We start from the raw sequence: 21,105 nt of genomic DNA, 5'->3' as shown, positions 1-21,105 counted from the left end.
ATTTAGGCGGTGAATAATAAAGTAACAATAAATGACATAAGAATTTAAAAGAAAAAATAAAGGAAGTAAGATCACAAGAGAAAACAATAGAGAAAATAAAAAAGAATAAAAACAATTCTCACAGAGAGAATTTTAAGGATAGCTAAACTTTGATTCAAGAATAATAATCACACTTACAAATGCAATCAAGTGAGCTATTTATAGCCCACAAGATGCAATACAAACCACACAATTTCAATTATTCAACTAAACATAATTATATCTAATGGGTACTCACAGACTTAAAGTTAAATGGATTTTAGTTATAATACACACCTAATATTAAATGGATTTTAGCTAAAATACACACCTAATAAAGTACTCATAAAGTTAAATAGATTTTAGCTATAATACACAACTAATAGTTAAATAGATTTTAGTTAAAAAATACACCTAATAAAGCACTCATAAAATAAATATTTAAAAATAAAATAAATTTCTACAATTAGGTTTTTTTATCTTCATTAGGATTAAAAATAATCCTTAGGCCTTTTCCAAATGATGTATTCCATGGGTTGCTCAAGTTGGGCCTTAATTCTTCATAAGTTTTAATTTTTCATTCTTCAATCCAATTTGAATCTCCAAGCCCACCTTCTTCATGCCTACAAACAAGCAATTGAGTGTTATTAATAAATTATATATTATATATATATATGTATTACACATGGCACATATATATTAGATTATATTATATATATATGACATGCACGCATGTATTGATGTATATGTATTATATATATTTGTATATGTATTATTATTATTATTATTATTATTATTATTATTATTATTATTATTATTATTGTTTTAAATTTTACTTTAGAACTTCGTTTCATTCATTTTTCAATGTAAACTTGCATATAACCATAAAATATATATTAATATTTAATTTAAATCATTTTTAAGATCAAAAGAAGGGTGTAATTATAACAAAATTTTTACAAAATTAACCACTAATCAACCATACCGGCACAATATGGGAAGCAACCATCTAGCTCCTTTAGCCATACTCGACCATTCATCACATGGTCTGCTATCTTGACTAGCCGACCCTCAAATATCGTTGGCTTAAGCATAACCCACATACCCAATCCTTATAATGGGTAACTTCATGCTTCCGCCAACAAATTGCATTACTCGAGTCCCCCCCCCCCCCCCCCCGAGCTTAGCAACGCACACGCAATAACACTCTCCCAATCAGGGATTCTTTCCATACTCAACAAGGTTACTGTAACGCCCCGCTCCCACTTACGAGTGTTATTCGTGAACAATCACCCGAATTATCTACCTGCCCGGCCTTAGGGGAAGGGTGGACCATGTTTCAAGATGATACGCCCTAAGTGGGAACTAGGCTCGTCCTTCCCTTCCCTGAATCCCAGGATTCACTAGCAGAATTGGGCTTTAACCACACCGCATAGGCTATAAAGAAAATCTCCTTCAGACGCTCAATCGCCATTTTCTCATCTTTATTTAATTCTTTTCCATCCAAGAATTTTACCGGGCTCCATGAATCACCATTTAAATCAATCCATTGATTGATTACTAATTTTGGAGGAAAAACTCAAATTTTCAAATTTTTGGCATTTTCTCCAAAAATGCTTGAAAAATCCCTTTATTTTGAAAATTCCTCCGGGACCCAAAATCAATTAAGAAATGGCCCAAAATCCCCAAAAAGTCCAAATTTTAAAAACCAATTGGACGGCGGGGCCTACTGGCACGCCCGAGGCCCCGCTGGGAGATGGCCGCGCGGGCTGGCCGCACCTGCCCACGCGCGCGCGCACGGCTGCAAGCCTCCCTGCGCGCGCGGCCGCTGCAGCCCGCGCGCACGCGGCCGCCCACGCGGCCCAGCCCGCGCGTAGGCTGCTGCCTGCTTGCAGCTGCTTCCAAATCTCTTTTTTTTTTTTTTTTTCTTTGGGCTATAAAATCCCAAATTTTCCAGAAATTTAAATGAATGAAAAATACTTCACATCCTTCAATTTTTGCCTTTATTTTCTCCATAATTAAGGCTTAAACAACACCCTTGATGCTTCCACAACAACTCATACCAAAATGAGATTTAACCTAGGCTTCATCATGCCATTAACCTCAATCTCATTTTAAATGAAAACATACATTCCCAAAATATAAAATACACACATGCTCTTGGGCTTTAACAAGCCATTATCTAACAATGAAATTACATTTCATAAATTAACCATAACAAGATAGGCTTCTATAAGCCATAACATGCACTTGAATCATCATTTCCATTCTTCCACATGCTATTCCACCTCTTCCTTGATTCTTCCCATGCTTCCACAACCTATAAGTGGGGGTAAAAACCTCATGAGCTATTAAGCTCAATAAGGGTGCAATGCCAAATAAATATGAACATAACAAGTTATATGTAGGTTTCTTTGCCCTCACAACCCTCCAAGGTTAGAGGCATCAATCCACCATTTCAACCATGTTCTCAAACTAACCTATGGCCATAAGTCTCATGAACACAAAGAACATGCCAAATGCAACATATACATTTATGAAACATATTTAAAACCCATTGCAAGGCTACCCTCCCATGGGGCCATCCCTTACCTCTTCTTGAATATTAAATCTCCATTTCAAGAGAGCTTCCATCTTCATTTTCTCCCATCTAAATGGCATTCCAAAAGAAATTTATTTCCCTTGCATACAAGAACACTAATTAAAGAGAAGAAGAAATATACTTACCTTGATCTATCCTCTTCTTCTTCACTTTTTCTTCCATGGGAGACTTCTTCCTATCTCTCTTCTTTCTTCTTTCTTCCTTCTTCATTTCTACAAATGGCCAAAAGGGAGACAAGTCTCCCACACTTGCCCTTTTATACTAGTTTTCCCATATTTCAAGAATGCATCCTAGCCATTCACTAAAGGCACAATCCATGTGCTTAAGGGAAAACTAATCTCAATCATTCATTTAAAACAAACAAGTCTCCTCTCTAAGAGAAAACACACCTTTAAATATGTTGGCAATCCATGCCATTTACTTTCTTTAAATCCCCACCATTGGATTTATTCTCTATTTTAAGAATGCATTACAACCACTAGATCTCTTGAAATTTCCATTTAATTCTCATTTACTTAATTAAACTATTTTCATATCCATCTTCAAGACTTAAATATAAGCCATTGGATATAACTCACATTTTCAAGACTTGATCCTAACCCTTGGATCATTTTAGTCTTCCAATACCAAAATTAGCCATTTTCTCATATATTTATTTTGACTAATTTCAACACATCACACTTGAGAGACATAATTTCACTCTTTCTCATTTAATAAAATCTCCATATTTTCCAAGGCATTAATGGGAGACCATTTTCCCATTTTCCTTTAGATTTTTTTTATAATTCACCATAATTTCAAGTATTAATGGTGACTAATTTCACATTTTCTTTTTGGATTTTCCTTAATCCATATAATCATGTCTCTCATTAAATGCTTGAAAGACCAATTAACTTTTCTTTTGCATTTAATTAAATCACCCCATTTAACTTGGACCACAAAATGCCAAGTGTCATTACAAGACACTAACCTTGGCTTCCTAGCTTCTATCTCCACCATCCATGTGGCATCACCACAATTATCCACCAATTTAGGGAAAAATATAATTATTTCCTCCAATAATTTCATATTCTCCATTTTCCCTATTTCCATAATTAAATTTCCTTTATTGAATTAAATTCCAAAATTCCCAAATACTCTTTGTGAATTTATTAATCCCATATTGCCCACAGTATGTGCTTACAGTTTTTATGTTTGCAGGATTCAGATCAGTCAGGTATGTATTACAGTTATGTGAGCCTACGTGCCAAAGTTGCATACCTGCATTTAGTTTACAGTTTATGTGCATTACATCTTGTAAATGCAATCCAATAATTATTATATCTCTCAGTACAAGTTCAGTAAGTATTTTTATCAATATCGATATTCTTCGATTCAGCTTCAGTTATTCTTTCCAGTTTATTACTTGCTGAGTTTTGTAGCTCACCTTGTACTTTTCACCATTTCAGATCCTAGTGGGGGAGTACCAGATGTGGGGCCTAGCAGTAGTGTCTAGTAGTGTGTGTATGTGGAGCCACTCAAGACCAAAGATGTCTGGAAGTATATTAGTTGGTGTTTTATCAGTTTAGGTTTATTTTATATTTCAATTTAGGGTTTTTCCCTTAGTTGTAGTTTATGGTTTTCAGTTGATGTTGACTCAGATTTCAGTTTATCAGTTAGTTTTATTTTATTTCCCGTAGCACCTCTTCTCGGGCAGATCTAGGAGAGGGGGTGTTACAACATTAGCAATAATCAATTCATTCCCAAATTAGTTCCCACTTATGGGAAATCACCCTAGCTAACTATATGGAATTCACACTTCCACACAATGCCGTAGGACCCTTACTCTTACTCAAAGCACATGCCAACACATTGGCCTTCCATGGGTGATATATCATACTTAGCTTTTCCTGAGATAACATCTCAAGTTCTCACCAAGGCCACACTTGAACTACATCTTTAACTCTCGGTTCGGAGCAACTCTCACTCGAGCTACACATCCCTACACAGACCAACCATATTTTCAAGCCTTGGATCTCTTTCTCCCATTAGACCGATTTAGCCACCAGATCTTGTTGAACCCTCATCTCAGTGGCATACACAACAATCAACAAAACTTTATGTTCACAACCTCGAGCCCCATGCTCCTATCATCTCCATTATAGGTGCTACCACCTGGCGATCGATCCCGTGTCTCCAACTAGAAACCCAACCAGTGCTACATGAGGATGCCTCTGTATTTTCACATCGACACATTCAGGATTTACACTCGACTGTGCAATTGTGACTTTACACAGATTCTACAACCATGCCATAGCCACATATTCAACCTATCCCAACTTACGTCACAAGTTTAGAGATCCATATACCTGAAACCCTCACTCGTTTTAGTATTCCCATCTCATGATTGGCTTTCATCTCGTAAGTCTTGCCCTCCACGACACTTATTTCACATAACATCCTAGGGTTATTTGCCAGCTCTTCAATTAACCCTATCTTCTTGCACTGCCACAAGGTCACATTGGGTCCACCATCCTAATTTACTAGACCACTCCCAATCACGATCAATTCTAGGCACAAATGCTCTAAGATCCTTTAACAAGAAGCATCATCACATGTCTTGTCATCATCCCACAAGACATCACTCAACCACTTCACAAGCTTTCAAATTACCACGACGACCTAGCTGCACTACCACGACACTTTAGTCCCCATGGAACTTAGGCTTAGCCCAGACATATAATCTATAGTTCGCTCTAGGTCTTTGGCGTCTAATCGTCTCCACAAAAGACTAGTTACCCCACATAGAGGGTCGTGATCCCTCGTCATGAGATAACCCAATGGCCATCTATCATCTACATTCAGTTGTCCCTAGCATTAGACCCGTCACTGGTAAGGATCACCTGTAGTAACATTCCATGCTAGAGTCATTCCTTATTCCTTGGGTTTTACTCTCTTTGGACATCTCGAGATACCACATGGTCCTAACATTCGAAGAACTATTTCATCATCGCTTCACTTCTACAAAGGACTTAACCCTCACTTAAGCTTTTGTGCACTTCGCCCGACTTGGCCTCCATGCACTTACTCGACTCTCAACTCTCAGCTACTCAACTGAGCTCGCCTTTTGACATTAAGCGACTAATCACCACTATACATGTGACATTATCGCTAACCGTGCTACCCTAGTCCCTTAGCCACCATGACCTTTATTCAAGATTATCGATCCCAAGAAACTAGACCCTTAATCGACATAATTCATATGGTGCTGCTCCAGGTCTTTGGCATCTGATGGTCCCTGCAATTCACTATGTTGCTCCGGCCAATGGGCCACCCGCCCCTATAGCCAGCTAACTCATTAGTCCTCTGTCACATAGTCCATAGCATCAGATCCGTTACTGCGAGCCTTGCATCCGTAGCATTAATGCTACGTTAAAGCCCCGCGAACTACAATGGTTCCACCTCTATCTAATGAAAGAAACCACATTAGGTTATCCTTGGCTTGATTACCTCAAGCTTACACCATTAGCCTTGCTCCGCAAGACTTTACATCTCTTACAACCTAAGAGAATCTCAAACCATACTAACTCTTGAGGCCTCATGATCTTACCCAACGAGATCATACCTCATGGCTTTTCAACTAAGATCTGAAAGACCTATCTTTTCATACTAATGGATCTTGATCCTACACTGAGGGCATTAGCGGTGACGGAGAAATAGAGTGAAAGTTTCTCTCTAGGCTCTGGTCTCAAAAGGAGTGGGGGGGGTTGCTAGGAAGGCCTTTAGTTCTTGAAAGGCGATTTCACATTCATCCATCCACTGGAACACGACTGAATTTTTTAGGCATTGGAAGAATGGCTTCTCTTGGTCGGTCGACTTCAGGAGAAAACGGGACAAAGCTATTATTCGGCTTGTTAGCTGCTAGACCTCCTTCAGGTTGGCAAGATTATGCATTGCAAGGATGGCTTCGCATTTATCAGGGTTAGCTTCAATTCCTTGGCTGGTTAGCATGAATCCTAGAAACTTACAGGCTTGCACCCCAAATGTGCATTTATCAGGGTTGAGCCTTATGTTGTGATGTCGGAGCTACGCGAAAATTTCGGTTAGGTCCGAGCAGTGGTCCTATTTTTCTGAAGTCTTACCCACCATGTCATCTACATAGACTTCGATGTTCTGGCCGATTTGTTTAGCGAATACTTTATTCATCAGTCGTTGGTATGTCGCACCTACATTCTTTAGTCCGAATGACATGACCCGATAATAGAAGTTGGCATTTTTCGTGATGAATGCCATTTTTTCTTTGTCCTCAGGGTGCATCCGGATTTGATTATAACCGGAATAAGCATCTATGAAACTCAAGTACCTGTACCAGAGGCCGCATCCACAAGGCGGTCGATGTTAGGCAGTGGGTATGAATCTTTTGGGCACGCTCTATTTAGGTCAGTGACGTTAACACACATTCTCCACTTTCTTGAGGATTTTTTTACCATGACTACGTTGACGAGCCACGTTGTGTATGGATCCTCTTAGATGAATCCAACCTTTAGATGTTTGGTTGTTTCCTCGGCGACTGCACGTCGTCTTTCTTCTCCCAGTCTTCTCCTTCTCTGGGCAACCGATTTGGCCTCCAAATCTAGCGCCAGCTTGTGGTGATGACAAGTGGATCTATCTTGGGCATGTTAGTGGGGGTCCAAGCAAAGACGTCGGTGTTCTGCCGGAGTAGGCTGATGAGCCTCTCCTTTAGCTCACTTGATAACGTAGAGCCTATGCGGACGATTTGTTCCGAGCGAGGGCCCAGGCTTATAGGGTGGAGCTCCTTTGTGGGTTGGGGATGCCTGTCTGAGAACTCGCTCCGCAGGTCTAGCTCAACCATATGTACATGGTGCTGCGGGTCCTGGCCTCTCTTCCTGTCCTTGCCAAGCTCGGGACCCCGGGTTTTAAGGCTGTCGTGGTAACATCGCATGGCTTCTTTTTGGTCAGCGTGGACGACCCCGACCTCGGTGTTTGATATCGAGAACTTTAAGGCCAGATGGGAGGTGGGTACTACTACGCCCAAAGCGTTAAGAGACGGTCGACCTAGGAGCGCGTTGTATGGCGCCCGATAATCCACCACCAAGTACCAGATAGTGATAGCCTTGACTAGCGGAGCTGTCCCGAATGAGGTCGATAGGTCGATGTAACCCTTGACAGTACCTGCTCTCCTGAGAAGTCGATCAAGTTTTCTTTAAAGGGTCCCAACTTTCGTTCGGAGATGCCCATTCTTTCTAGGGTAGACAGGTACAACAAGTTTGCTGAGCTGCCCTAGTCTACTAAAACCTTCTTTATTAAAAAATCCGCGGCAATAACCGAAATTACCATGGGATCGTCGGGGTGCGAATCTACTCCTTCGAGGTCTTTATCCATGAAGCAGATCGTAGGGTGTTGGGCCATTCTTCTTGGTTTCTTCTTAGCATCATCTATTGTCATGACCGCATGAGGGTATTGCCCTTGTGCAAAGCTTGGCACTCTGTTGGAAAAACCTCCATAAATGGTGTCGACAATCCCAATTATTCGATTGGCTGGGGGTGGGCCGATGCGGGGATGGGTGCGGGCAGTTAGGCGGTAGTGGTCATCGCTTGATCCTTAGGTATAAGCGCTTCCAGTCCGTGTCATGGTGCGACAATAGGGATGTTGGTTTGAAAGGCTTTAGTGAACTTATGGGGTAAGTAAGTTTTACCGAGCCCCACGGTGGGCGCCAGATGTTCCTTCCTGACCAAAGAAGGACAATCGGAGGTGGGGCACGGGCTTTGGTGACGTATCCGTCCGAGGGCACGACTGGCACCTGCAAGCATTCCGAAGCTCGAGTGAGTAAGAGAGTAAGGAGAGACAATGTACTAGTAGGTTAGAGATTAAACATACATTGGCTCTGAAGAGAGCTGACTGATATAGAAGGAGGAGATGTCCTTATGCATGCATGCATTGTGTGTTTGCAAGTGATGAGATTGATTATTCGGTGCCGATGGAGGTTCCCAGGTGGTAGCGTGGTGGTGACAGGACCCTCATTAATGTAGATGGGATTCGTCATTAATGAGGATGTGATCTGAGGCGACTGCGCGGATACCCAGTAGGGTTGCAATGATGTCGTGGTAGGCTGGAGCTGGGCCAAGGTTGGGTGAAGAGAGAGGACCAAGATTAGGCCTTAAAGAGAGGGTCGAGATTGGGCCCGAACGGTCCAATACATATGAAAAAAAAATTAAAAATAAAATTATACATATGGTCTCACTTAGATATAATATTTTAATGACAGATGACGTATCATGTCAATAATGACACATGCTTCTTAAATTGATTTCAAATGTTGAATAAAATTGCATGAGTCGATTTGAATACAATTATTAAAATTAAAATATTTTGATAAATTTATAAATTCACAAAAATATTATTATTATTTTTTTGTTATTTGAGCTTTGTCAATTGGATTTTCTAAGTTCTTTTTTTACTTAAAATGCATTTTTGTAGTTACGAATCGATAACTAACACACCTTTTAGATGAATCGGGTGGAGATAGGTTTCAAAACATCATCACCTATGGGGCCTTTCAAAGCGATCAATAGATAAAAAAATAAAGTAAATTACAAAACCCATTTTTGGTATTTTAAATTACCGAAAATAAAAACAAGCAACAGGATGCCGTTTTTTTATTTTAAGAAGGAAAGGCAGATCCTTTCATACCAAATGCTGTTTAAAAAGGGAATTATTTATTCTTCAGATAATAAATTTATTAGACATGTGGTTGATGCGATTACGATCCCTTGGACGCTGGCAACACGTGACAAATTCTCTCTATCATTTTGACGTAACATTCCACCATCCGCCAATAATTTCAACATGCTTAGGGATTGCAATTGCAATCGAAATCGTGGGGAATCGAATCAGTCAACGTGGTTAAAACTTGTTTGACTGAATAATGGTTTGGTTTGGGGAAAAACCGAATACTATTTCAATTGGTATGATTTGGTTATGATTTTCACTAAATATAAACCAAAACCTAAATCGAAACCAAACCGAATGTATGGATAACCGAACCAAATCGAACCGAATATATATATATATAATATATTATATGTAAGAGTGGTAGCTGGGAAACCCAACCCACTTGCCTGCAAACCCACCCCAGCCCAGCCCACTTGTAAACCCTTCTCTTATCCTCCATCTCTTAAGCTCGCTCTCACTCTCTCTCACTCTCGTTGCCTTTTGTTCTCTGTCTCCTCTCTCTTACTCGTTCGCTCGCACTCACCCTCGCTCTCTGCCTCTATCTTACAATCTTGCTCTCGCTCGCCCTCGCTGGCTTTCTCTTGCTCTTGCTAGGGCTCGACCCCTCTTGCTCGCGCTCGCCCTTGCTCTCTGCCTCTCTTGCTCGCACTCGCCCTCGCTTTCTGCCTTTCTTGCTCTTACTCACCCTCCAGCCCTTACTGCCTCTCATCTTTAGCCCTCTTGCTTGCCCTCACTTGTCTCTCGCTCTTTGCCTCATCTCTTGCTCGTCCGCTCGCGCCCCCTTGCTCTTTGCCTCTCTCTTGCTCTCGCTTGCCCTCGCTGGCTCTCTCTTGCTCTCGCTTGCCCTCGCTGGCTCTCTCTTGCTCTCGCTAGGGCTCAACCCCTCTTGCTCTCGTTCGCTCTCGCTCTTTGCCTATCTTGTTCTAGCTCACCCTCACTTGCCCTCTCTGTCTCTCGGCTCTTGCTCTTGCTCTACTCCTTTCGCTCTCACCGGCCCGCGCTGCCTCTCAACTCTCACCCTCTTGCTCGTCTTTTTCCTCTTGACTTTCGCCCTTTTCCCCACGCTCACTCGGTGGCTCGGCCAGTCAGCCTCGCCTTTGCTCACTACCTCTGTTTCAAGAGTTTGTCTTTGTTTGTTGGTATGGATCAAATTAAAAAAATCATGTTTAAAAATGAAACCGAACCAAAACCGAATAGTTTGGTTATGGTTTTTAATTTTTAAAATTAAATGGGTAATGGTTTGGTTTTGGTTTTACTAATTTAAGTTTGATTTGATTATGGTTTTGACAAAAATTGAAATCAAACTGAACCATTGTCAACCCTATTTATGATGATATAACTAAATTAATTTTTTAAATTTCCTTTCAATTTAATCTTACCATAGATAGATTAATCCGGCCAAGTCAATTCAATTTTCAAGCTCCGTTATAACTTACCCGACGCGACCCGACCCAGATAATCCATAGTGCTACTGGGCCCCTTCTTCCACTCCGCTTCCTTTCTTCTTGGCTTCTCCTGTCTCCCTGTACTGGCTGTTTCTCAAAATTCTCTCTCTGATCAGTGCCGTAGACAATGAGTCTTAGCATCGTTGACCACCAGTTGCCGGACGACACCCACAACGTCTACGATGTCACCTTCTTCGGCGACCAGATCCTCACAACGGTCACCCACTCGCCCCCCTTCGTCGACTCTTGGATCTCGGAGATCGTGCGCATCCACCGCCGCCGCCTCCACAGCCTCATCGTCGGACTCGACATAGAATGGCGGCCCAACAATCGTTTCTACGACAACCCCGCCGCCACGCTCCAACTCTGCGTCGGCCACCGCTGCCTCATCTTCCAACTCATCCACGCGCCCTACATGCCCCAATCCCTCATTGACTTCCTGGGAAACCCCGTCTACACCTTCGTGGGCGTCGGGATCGACGGTGACGTTGAGAAGCTGACAGAGGAGTACGGTCTGTCGGTGGCCACGACCCTTGACCTCCGGCGATTGGCGGCGGAGGAGTGCGGAATGAGGGAGCTTCGCAATGCCGGGTTGAAAACATTCGCGATGCAGGTGCTTGGAAAGGAGATCGAGAAACCGAGGAGGATTACGTTGAGCAGGTGGGACAGTGAGTGGCTTAGCGCGGGGCAGGTACAGTATGCTTGCATTGATGCCTTTCTTTCTTTTGAGATCGGAAGGGTCTTGAAACAGCAGAATTAATTCACTAGGTTCTTGGAGAAGTATGTGCGGTTGAATGGCACGGCCCATGGGTTGGGTTTCTCTGGATCGATCGGTGGTGGGTTTTCCTTTCTTCGTCTTCATCTTCTTCTTTTCATGTTGGCTCTGCGTTTGAGGATCGTCGGTGTTGTTTTATTTATTTCCTACTTCTGCTTGATATATGTGTAATGTTTATATATTATACATGGATCATGGATGGTTAGGTGTGTAGCAGACTAGCAGTCCTACTAACGGGAGATTGTGTTCTCTATTTCTTTTCTTTAGTGTCTTTCCTGATTTCATTCGGGTGGGATCTGTTTGGTCATACAGCGCTTGTTGGCTGGGCTTTGCATTTATAAGAACATGATTGTGTTGAGGGCGGATGCAGAGATGAGTGCCACACATTGACTACTGAACTACTGAATGTTAAAGCTATCTACTTATGGGTCGTCGTGCATTGATAATTGAATATCGTAAGTGGAAATGATAGTGTTCTGTCATAAATTGGTCAAACCTGGACATATTTTTCAAAAATATCCATCGGGTAATATGTCGAGAAAATCGTCCTGAGATTACTGGAGACATGGTTTGGAACAACGTACGCGCCCCCACGCGCTGGACAACGCACTTGGAAATTTGATTAGCTCATGCAGCCACACACCGATCGTCTTCTCCAAAAATTCAATCGCTGACAATTGTTTGATCCCAGTTTTCTTTGCACCACTCGAAAGCCCTCTTTTGGTCGATCACTTTGGCACCCCTCTTGGTCCGAAACAACTACTGGTGCTATCCCAAAAAGCCAAAAATTAGTCTGGATTCGACCACCGTCTTGCATTTCCAGTCTCATTCTAAAACACCCTCAAACCAACCCAAATTTTTTTCAAAATCTCCAAAAACAATCATCACACACTCGAGAGCAAAAGTCCCTTATCCACAACTCCTAATTTGCTCTCAAATGTGAGAAATCCGAAGTTTAATTTTGATGCATTCAGCCACTTCAAAACACCCCTATTTATACCCTTATTTATACACGATTTTGAGGGTAAATCAAGCCTTACCTTGTCAAATCTACGTCTTAAATGCTTGGTAAAGCCTTACCCTACATCAAATTGTGATGATTTATCACAAAAGACCTTTTCCCTAAAATCCGGCCACTCGCGACCATGCCTCGTTGTTTCTGTCAGATCACGACCATGCCAAGCCATTTGCGACCCCATACCCTGCCCAATCCACTCACCATGACGTGGGGCCCATGTTTGTGCCCTCAGATGGCCTTAGCAGCGTCGGCGGGAGGCTACCCGATGTTAGCAGTGGTGGCCGACGACCATGGTTGCTTCACCTTCTTCATTTTTTCTTTTCTCTTTTCTTTTTTTTTTTTTTTTTTTTTTTTTTTGCAATTTAACCCCCTTAATTTTCTAAGTCTCTTTTAGGCTTTTCTGAGATGTCCGTTGAGCTCCCAAAAATTTCCCTATGACCCTTAGAGTTTCCCCTTTCACAAAAGGTGCTCCGAGTTTCGTTTTACCAATTTTTCGGCCAAAATTCAAAAATTATATTTAGGCCTGAAACTTATAAAAAATCACGCTTGTTTGAAAACTCATTTGTTTTACCCCGAACCCTCTTCGGGGTTGTCTCTTATGCAAAATTTAACTTCTCTCGAGATTTTGTTGTCTTTTCAGAAGTTTCTTACGCTAATTCAATTTTTTATATTGTATTAAACTTGTACCGAAAACAATCTCTATTTTGGTTTCTTTTGGCGTTAAAAATCCCATCTTTTGTCATGGATATTCCTTTCTTTTTGGACATGTACGTCTTAGAGTATTCCCTTCTGTCGATTCAGTTATTTTAAGATCTTTAAACTATCTCTTAGATTCTCTTAATGTCACGAAGTATGCAATATTTCACCAAATAACATCATATTTATTTATTTAAACTTGAGATATTACAATAATTATAAAAGTGATATCTACTTTTATTGCAGGGTGCCCCTAAAATTCTCCTAAGTTTCAAAGCAATTTTCGAGTTCATTATTCTCCCGGACTGTCTTTGGGAAAGAAGCCTCTCGGTTCCCTGGGATCGACATGCATCATTTTTTCTCAAGTCCAAGGACGCCTTTTGGGGTCTCCCAGACAAAAGCCATCTAGTGGCCCAAAGTCCCCTTTAGAGCCACCCGGAGATAGCCATTGGGTTGTCCCACCTATAAGACTTCTCCAGGCCTTCCAGCCTCCCTAAGGCACCCCCCTCCCCCCAGAAGAGTTTTCTGACTCAATCGTGGATCTTGCAACTTCGTCTATAAATACTAGCCTCTTTGAAGGCAAACAAACCTTTTAGACTTTTTGAGACATTTTAGACCATTTTGCTCAACTGATCCTCTGAACTCATTTAATACCTTTGTCTCAACATTCAATCACTATTTAAAACCCATCCAGAAAAATGAGTATCCCTTCGAGACATGTAATAGACATACATTTGCATCATATATCATATTTTAGACTATTGTTTGACTTTGGCATCAAAAGGCCAGCGTGGGGGAGTCTCTTGAGTGCCTTTCCGACTCTCATTTGTGACTGCACACTAAGTTCTAGCCTAGCTCACTCGAATGACCGAAACCCCTTTCTCCCGAAGACTCATTGGGGTTCCTTCCTCTTGAGTCCCCAAAGGCCCATTTGAGCAGCACATCCAGAAGCCCCTAAGCCATCCGAGTTCTTGCCTTATCGGGCTTCTGCCCCGACCCATTCGAAATCCGTTTGACCTCGCTTGTGGCATCTTGGACCCTTTGTCGTAGTGAAGGACTCTGCTCTAGCTAACCCCAAGACGAATAAATTTAATTATTATAGTTAGGTAACAACAATTTAGTGTCGTCTGTGGGAACTAAGCAAAAATCCATCCCTTAACTGCCACCATAAGGATCAATTGTGTGAAAATGTTGTGCTCCCACTCCATTTTACAATGCCTTCCAGTGAGCCACACTCTAAATACTCCAAGATGGCACTAAGGAGCTTGTTGCAAAGTTTTTCTCCTATTATTATGAGCCTTCCAATGTTCTTCTCCCGCTATTACACCGGCCTGCCAGAGAAGAAGGCACCTTCCCACCCTATATCTTTGCTAGGCGTCCATGTTGTTCATCAAAGCAAAGATCCAACCAAGGCAAGTGGGAAGTGGGGATTAACCCCCTTAGAATATTTGAAGGCCAAGGGGTCATCTTCCCTAGCAATTTCGGCGCTCATAGAAAAGTGTTATTGTGAAGAATGAAGTATGTGAAGACCTCTTCTGTAGGGAAAGATCTCCTAGGATGTGTCTGTAAAAGCATTCTATGAACCCAGGAGGCAGCCCATCTGGCATGTTAGTTCCCTCATATATGTTCTACCCATGTCAGAGGAGCCGTCTCCTCAAACTTCCCAACTTCCTCGGATATATTTTCTAAGTTTGAGGAAATTCCAAGGCAGTAGGGTAGGCAGGAGTTGGTAAAGCTGTACAAAGTGTCGACGAGAGGAGATTAATTATCAGTGCCTTCTGCAGCACCCCACAGAAGTCAAACTATCAATCCAATAAGATAACTCTATGATGGCATTTTTCTACAACCACTCCTAGACTAGTCTCGTCCCCTTTTTTGTTGGAAGATGTTTGGCGTTCCACCCTGGCTCACTTAAAGCCTCACGATCAATTGCAACTAGAGTTTCTCATGACCCTTCACCGCATTCCAAAGGCAAGGGAGCATTGTAAGTGCCTTCAACGTTATATTGATCGCTTGAGTAATGCCATGTTTGAAGACACATATCAAAGCAGCTCCAAGGTTGCAAATGGAAGCTATCAAGTCACAAGTAGAAGCAACCAAGTGAAAATGTTACTAACTAACTTATTCTAAATCATGGATGTAGGTGTCTGTACGAAACCGGTCAAACAAAATGATTTTGTGATGTAAAAGATATAAGGTAACATATATATGTTTGTATGCTCTGTTTTGTAGCATTTAAGGTAAGACTGAGAATCGGACTGGGGAACTAAGGGGATGGAAACCTTTAAGCTCTGCCCATTGTACATCTCTTGTAATCCAAAGTTCAGAATCCGATAGACATGAATAAACGAGATTTTTGAGCAGAAAAATTCTCGTAACATTGTTAATTATATGAACTGCCACCTGTCAAAGGTAGCTTTCGAGAGCAGACGTATGAAAGGATTCGAACCACTAAAACAAAAACACCAAAACCTCAACACCTTTATCTTTCAGACATCAAGCCACAAGAGCCATGCCCTAATACATCTCGCGGACGTAAGTGCTTTATCAAATCGCTAAAACAAAAATATTCTCCTATATAGTGCAAGTAGACATGTAATACCCAAGAAATTTATGAATGAATAAAATTAGAAATTTGTGAAATTATTGGGTATATGCAATTTTTCAATCTTTAGGGCTAAAGTGTAATTTTCAATTCTTGGCCAAAATATGGTTTAACATCTATGTTAAACAAAAGTTTGGGGATAAGAATGTGTAAGAAAAGTTGGAATTCATGAAACTAAAAAAAACTTGCAAAATAAAGGTAAAATGTATTTTTTTCAAACATTCGGGCCTAAATGGAATTTCTAAATTTTGGTCAAAGGTGGTCAAATTGGAATTTTGATTCTTTGGGGACTGAAATGAGAAAATTAGAGTTTGAGGTCCTTGAGGAAATTCTGAAAAATTGGGGAAAGACCAATCTATAAATTTGAAAAATAGGAGTAGGGGCAAATCTGCAAATATCACAAAGCTAGGTACGGCACTACAAATCTCCGACCAGCCATCACGTCAACGTCGTGGAGGGTCACCAAAGGCTTCTAGAGTAGATTCAGACCATCATGTGCGAGTTGTGGTGGAGATTGGCCGAAGATCGACCGTGATATAGTAAAATATCGATCGTATATGGCCGAAAAATTTGAACGGAATAATCAAGGGATTTTCTCGATTTTAAGGACGAATCTAGGTGATTACGGGCTATGATGCAGTGTGTAGCGTGGATGTGAAAAAGACACACTAGAATAAATCCATGAAAGAACAAACTTCAATGACTGTGGCTTTCAAGAAGACACAAAAACAAGACTTGTTTTGCTCCAAATAGGTTCTTGAAATTTGTATTGAGAAAATTTGATTGCAACCCCTAACTTCTAGATATATTTATAGTGTTTGACTAATCCAAATCCATTTAATATTTGTAACTAAAATTCAACTAGAATCCTAATAAAAATAAAACCCTAATCAAACATAAAGTAGAATCCTAAATCAAGTAGAAACATGAAGTAGAATCCTAAATCAAGTAGAATTCTAAAACATATGAAGTATTAAAATATTGTTCTGGCGCTACTCTTTCGATGATACTATTTCGATTTGGTTGGGTCGGCCTTGGGCTTGGTCTTGATTGGTGACCGCATCATTCACTTCCGCTTGAGAAAAAATTCGATCTCAAATTTTGATTCAAATATGACAAATCCACGTTCGGCAAGTACAAAGAGAGATTAGCCACATTGAATGTTTAGAAATGCCCATATGATTAGGAAAATCCACAACATAAGCATTATCATTGGTCTTCTTTGGAATTTTGTAAGGACCATATTTCTTTGGCTAGAGCTTATTCTGCTTTCTTTCTAAAATCCGTTCATTTTTCAAGAATATCATGACTTCATCTCCAACCTCAAATATCTTGTGCTTCCTATGCTTGTCAACTACCGCCTTGTACTTCTTATTTGTGAAACATTTGCTTGACATCTTCTTGAACTACTTGAACTTTTCTGCTATGGAAACAAAAGCAAAGACATTCCTTCCCCTCTTAGCCCTATCTTCGTTGGCATGGGTCCAACCATCACCATATTTGTTACCCTCTGCCTTCATTTTGATTTTGACTCCTCAACAGCTTCTGAATTCATCTGTAGATTTTTCTTGCCTAGAGAAGCATTCTTTTGCAACTATTTTGAATAGAGGCTTATTCCATAACTACCAGTAGTCTCTCCATCACTTAAAATATTGATGCGTGTATCCTCCTTTGGTCCAGGCACTTAATCAGCTATAGTAGTAGCTACTACAACATTCTTAGTTTCGGAATCCAATTTCAGATTAATATCAAAAGCAGTTGCGCTACCCGAGTTAACTAGCCTGGGAGATCCAACACCCCTATTCACAAAGAAACCCCTGTGAATATTTTTGCTTTTGCCATCGCAAAGGTGAATATGTTCTTATTGCCTTCGATTCAACCATGCTAGAGCCTAAATAAATTATAGAAGGATCTGCTACCATGGTCTCCATCTCCTTTACAGTTGCAAGCCAATCAGAAGAAACACCACCATCATTGGATTACAAAGCAATGCCTGAGCCCTCGGGACTGAAAAATACCCCAATATGAGTCAACAACCTTGGAGTTTCTGTTATGTTAGCAGCATAAACCAGACCTGAGTTTACAAACGTTAAGGTTGCTAGGGTAACATAATTTTCAAGATCAAACTCTAAACTCATCAAAAGGCCATTATTTAGTTTATAATCATTGCTTCCCCAATGGTTGTGTTGTTGTGCATTCCTCCTAACCCCTTTACCACTAAGGTTGGCTATCATATGACCAAGACCATTCTCATCGTCGCTATCATCCATCATTGGTCTTCTAGGATTAATAAGGATAGGATTAATGGCTAGTCTTCTCGGTTTAACATAGCCGACTTGATTCACGCCATTAGTTCGATTTTGATTATCCTTAACTCGTTGTAAAACGTCTAATTAGTTGCGGATTCGTTCCAATTGCTGCTCCATTATACGAGTTATTTCTCGTTGTTCTTCAATTGCTCTCCAAACTGTAGACAGCCCCCGATCACCGTCACAAGGTTGGTTGCTACCATTACCTTCAAGATTGGCCGTCTGATTGGTTGATGAACCGCTCTGATGCCGCCTGACGCAACGTGTAGCGTGGGTGTGAAAAAGACACCAAAATAAACCATTGAAAGAATAAACTTCAATGATCGAAACTTAGCTTTCAAGAAGACGCAAAAACAAGACTTGTTTTGCTACCAAATATGTTACAAAAATTTGTATTGAGAAAATTTGACTACAATCCCTAACTTTTAGGTATATTTATAGTGTTTGACTAATCCAAATCCATCTAATATTTGTAACTAGAATTCTAATAAAAATAAAACCATAATTAAACATGAAGTAGAATCTTAAATCAAGTAGAAACATGAAATAGAATCCTAAATCAAGTAGAATTCTAAAACATATGAAGTATTAAAATATTATTTTGCCTTGGGCCGGGTCTTGATTGGTGACCGCATCAGGCTAAATCTAGCATCCTAGGGTATCATTAAACTAAGAATCGAAGAATTTCCAATCCAAAATTGCCTAAAAATAGCAACTTGAGACTAAGAATGTTTATACAAAAATCGAGTTCAATTTGTGGGTTTAGAGAGAGAATTGAGTGATTTAAATAAAGGGATTTTGTTTCTCTGAGGGAGAGGAGTAAATCTGGAGATTTTGGGGTGGTTTGGAGCAGTTTAGAGTGGGTTTTAAACATCGCTGGAAAATCGCAAATAGCTATTTCAAAATGGTCGACTATTCCATGAACCTATCAATCGATTCTGTCTGCCAGCACCAACTTTGTCCAATTGCCTATAAGGCCCTGCTATCCAATAGCCATATCCCATAACCATAGATCCATGTGTCCCACACATGATATAGCAACCAACATCATTGTCCAACAATGACAAGGAACATACTAATAGTAATGGATCACTAATTTGCTACATTACTCTATATGCATGTGATTTTCTAGGTTCATAGCCATGTAACAATCAGGACAAGTCAACTCCTTGACATTGACTTATCCCACTGCTCTACTAAGAGAATCTCTCCAAATCCCCAGAGCACCCTGAAAGATCCTTAGTATCTTCTAACTAGGACTTAAGACAATCCTAATGGTAGTGAAGTCCAATTTCATATGAACCTATTAAGGCTCTTTGATTGCTGTTCATCATAGTCCTTTCATTGACTAACATCCCAATCGAGTGAGAGTCATTGACTGATTAAACTCACAGGACTTGGTAGTTATGTCAGATCCAATATAATGTGTGATATATGTAATGCCCCGCTTCTCGGGCGCGTTATAACTTAGGACAATTCTGGGACAATAATTTTTTTTCTTTCAAACTAATGCTAAACCACATCATTCCTCGAATCCGTCTCGGAATTCCCAATCATTTTTCTCGAAAGAAAATCATTATACACATCAAATGCGAAAGCAAGGATCGAACTTGACATCTTAACATTGATCATAAATCAATTCTTATATCATCGTACCTCAACATATTTTAATACAAGGCATAAGTTCTCAACATTAACCCTAAATAGGATTATACATCATCATTCCTTAAAACGTTCATATTTCAAAGTAGCAGAACTTAAATACATAGGCTACATAACATACATTTCATTTATCATGCACATTGCTAAGTACCATTTCATGCCTCATTCATTCTCGTGTCTGCTACAATCTCCATCTGGAACGTTTGAATATTCCAGGGGCAAAGCCCAAGTTAGATGATGAATCATCTAAGTAAGGGTATAAAAAACATATTTCGTGCATGTATGCAATGTCTTACTCATCATAGGTGTCAACTGCACCCTTCATGCTACTCACTATTTTTGCGGCCATCTCTTTCGAAGCCGGGGTGTATGGGTGCACCCTTGGTAGAGTAGCAGTGCCAGTTCATACTCCTTACGGCCACAATGCGCGTGATCAATGATATCAACATGTACATATGCATTTCATAACATGTCATGTATGCAGTCTATGTGATTAATACATATCAAAGCATGTCAATATGATGAAAGCATCCCCGAAGATCGGAGTTTGAAACATAAATCACCTACAACCAATCATCATATTCGTGCATCGCCTCGATTTGCGTGTCAACCTTAAAATTTGCACAAGTCACTTCAACTTAAGGCTCAAAGCATCATAATCACCACATTTATTTAAATAAACATTAAAACCTATTTTTTCATAATTTCTAGCATTTTCTTTATTTTTTTCTCTATTTCTTTCTATTTTTCCTCAATAAATTCAAACTAAATATTTTTCAAATATTTTATTACGACAATTCATAAAATAATATTCTCGAATTTCTGAAATTTTCTAGGGAATTTTACTTACCTTGACTTAGCCTCTTCGACTTCCTCGATATGCCTGCCATATTCCCGAAACGCGTGCCCGAACCATTTTCTAACCCAAAATCTCCAAAATATTAATAAATATTCGTTTCCCATTTTTTGGGATTTTTCAGAAATTTTTTCTATTTTTTTTTCTTTTTTTTTTCTTTTTTTCTTTTCTTTTCTTCTTCTTCTTCCTCCTCATTCTTCTTTTTGCTCCCGCCTCCCCTGCTCTTGTAACTCCCTCTTTTCTCTTTCTTCTTCTTCTTCTTCTTCCCATCCTTCTTCTTCCTCTCGTTCCTGCAACTCTCGCCAACCAGCTCCTTGGCCATGCCCAGCCGCTTGCTACCGCCCACTGCCTTGCCGACCTCGCTCTGCCGGCCATCTCCATCCTTCC

General features: G+C 40.4%; 1 protein-coding gene across 2 annotated transcripts; it reads left to right on the top strand.

Moving 5' to 3' along the window:
• Window positions 1–10,823: 10,823 nt before the first annotated feature.
• On the top strand, window positions 10,824–11,941 carry LOC127794031 (3'-5' exonuclease-like). 2 transcript variants are annotated; one of them, XM_052324895.1, is made up of 2 exons: window positions 10,824–11,488; window positions 11,566–11,941. In XM_052324895.1, the coding sequence occupies exons 1-2, from the start codon at window positions 10,925–10,927 to the stop codon at window positions 11,776–11,778; spliced, it is 777 nt and encodes a 258-aa protein (XP_052180855.1). In that variant the 5' UTR covers window positions 10,824–10,924; the 3' UTR covers window positions 11,779–11,941. The 2 variants fall into 2 exon arrangements, with proteins under 2 accessions (XP_052180855.1, XP_052180856.1); XM_052324896.1 differs by having other exon boundaries at window positions 10,827–11,708.
• The last annotated feature ends 9,164 nt before the right edge of the window (window positions 11,942–21,105 follow it).

This window comes from Diospyros lotus, chromosome 2 (assembly GCF_014633365.1).
Source record: "Diospyros lotus cultivar Yz01 chromosome 2, ASM1463336v1, whole genome shotgun sequence".
NCBI lineage: Eukaryota > Viridiplantae > Streptophyta > Magnoliopsida > Ericales > Ebenaceae > Diospyros > Diospyros lotus.
Note: the sequence above shows the minus strand (reverse complement) of the source record. Positions and strands in the feature narration are given on the sequence as shown.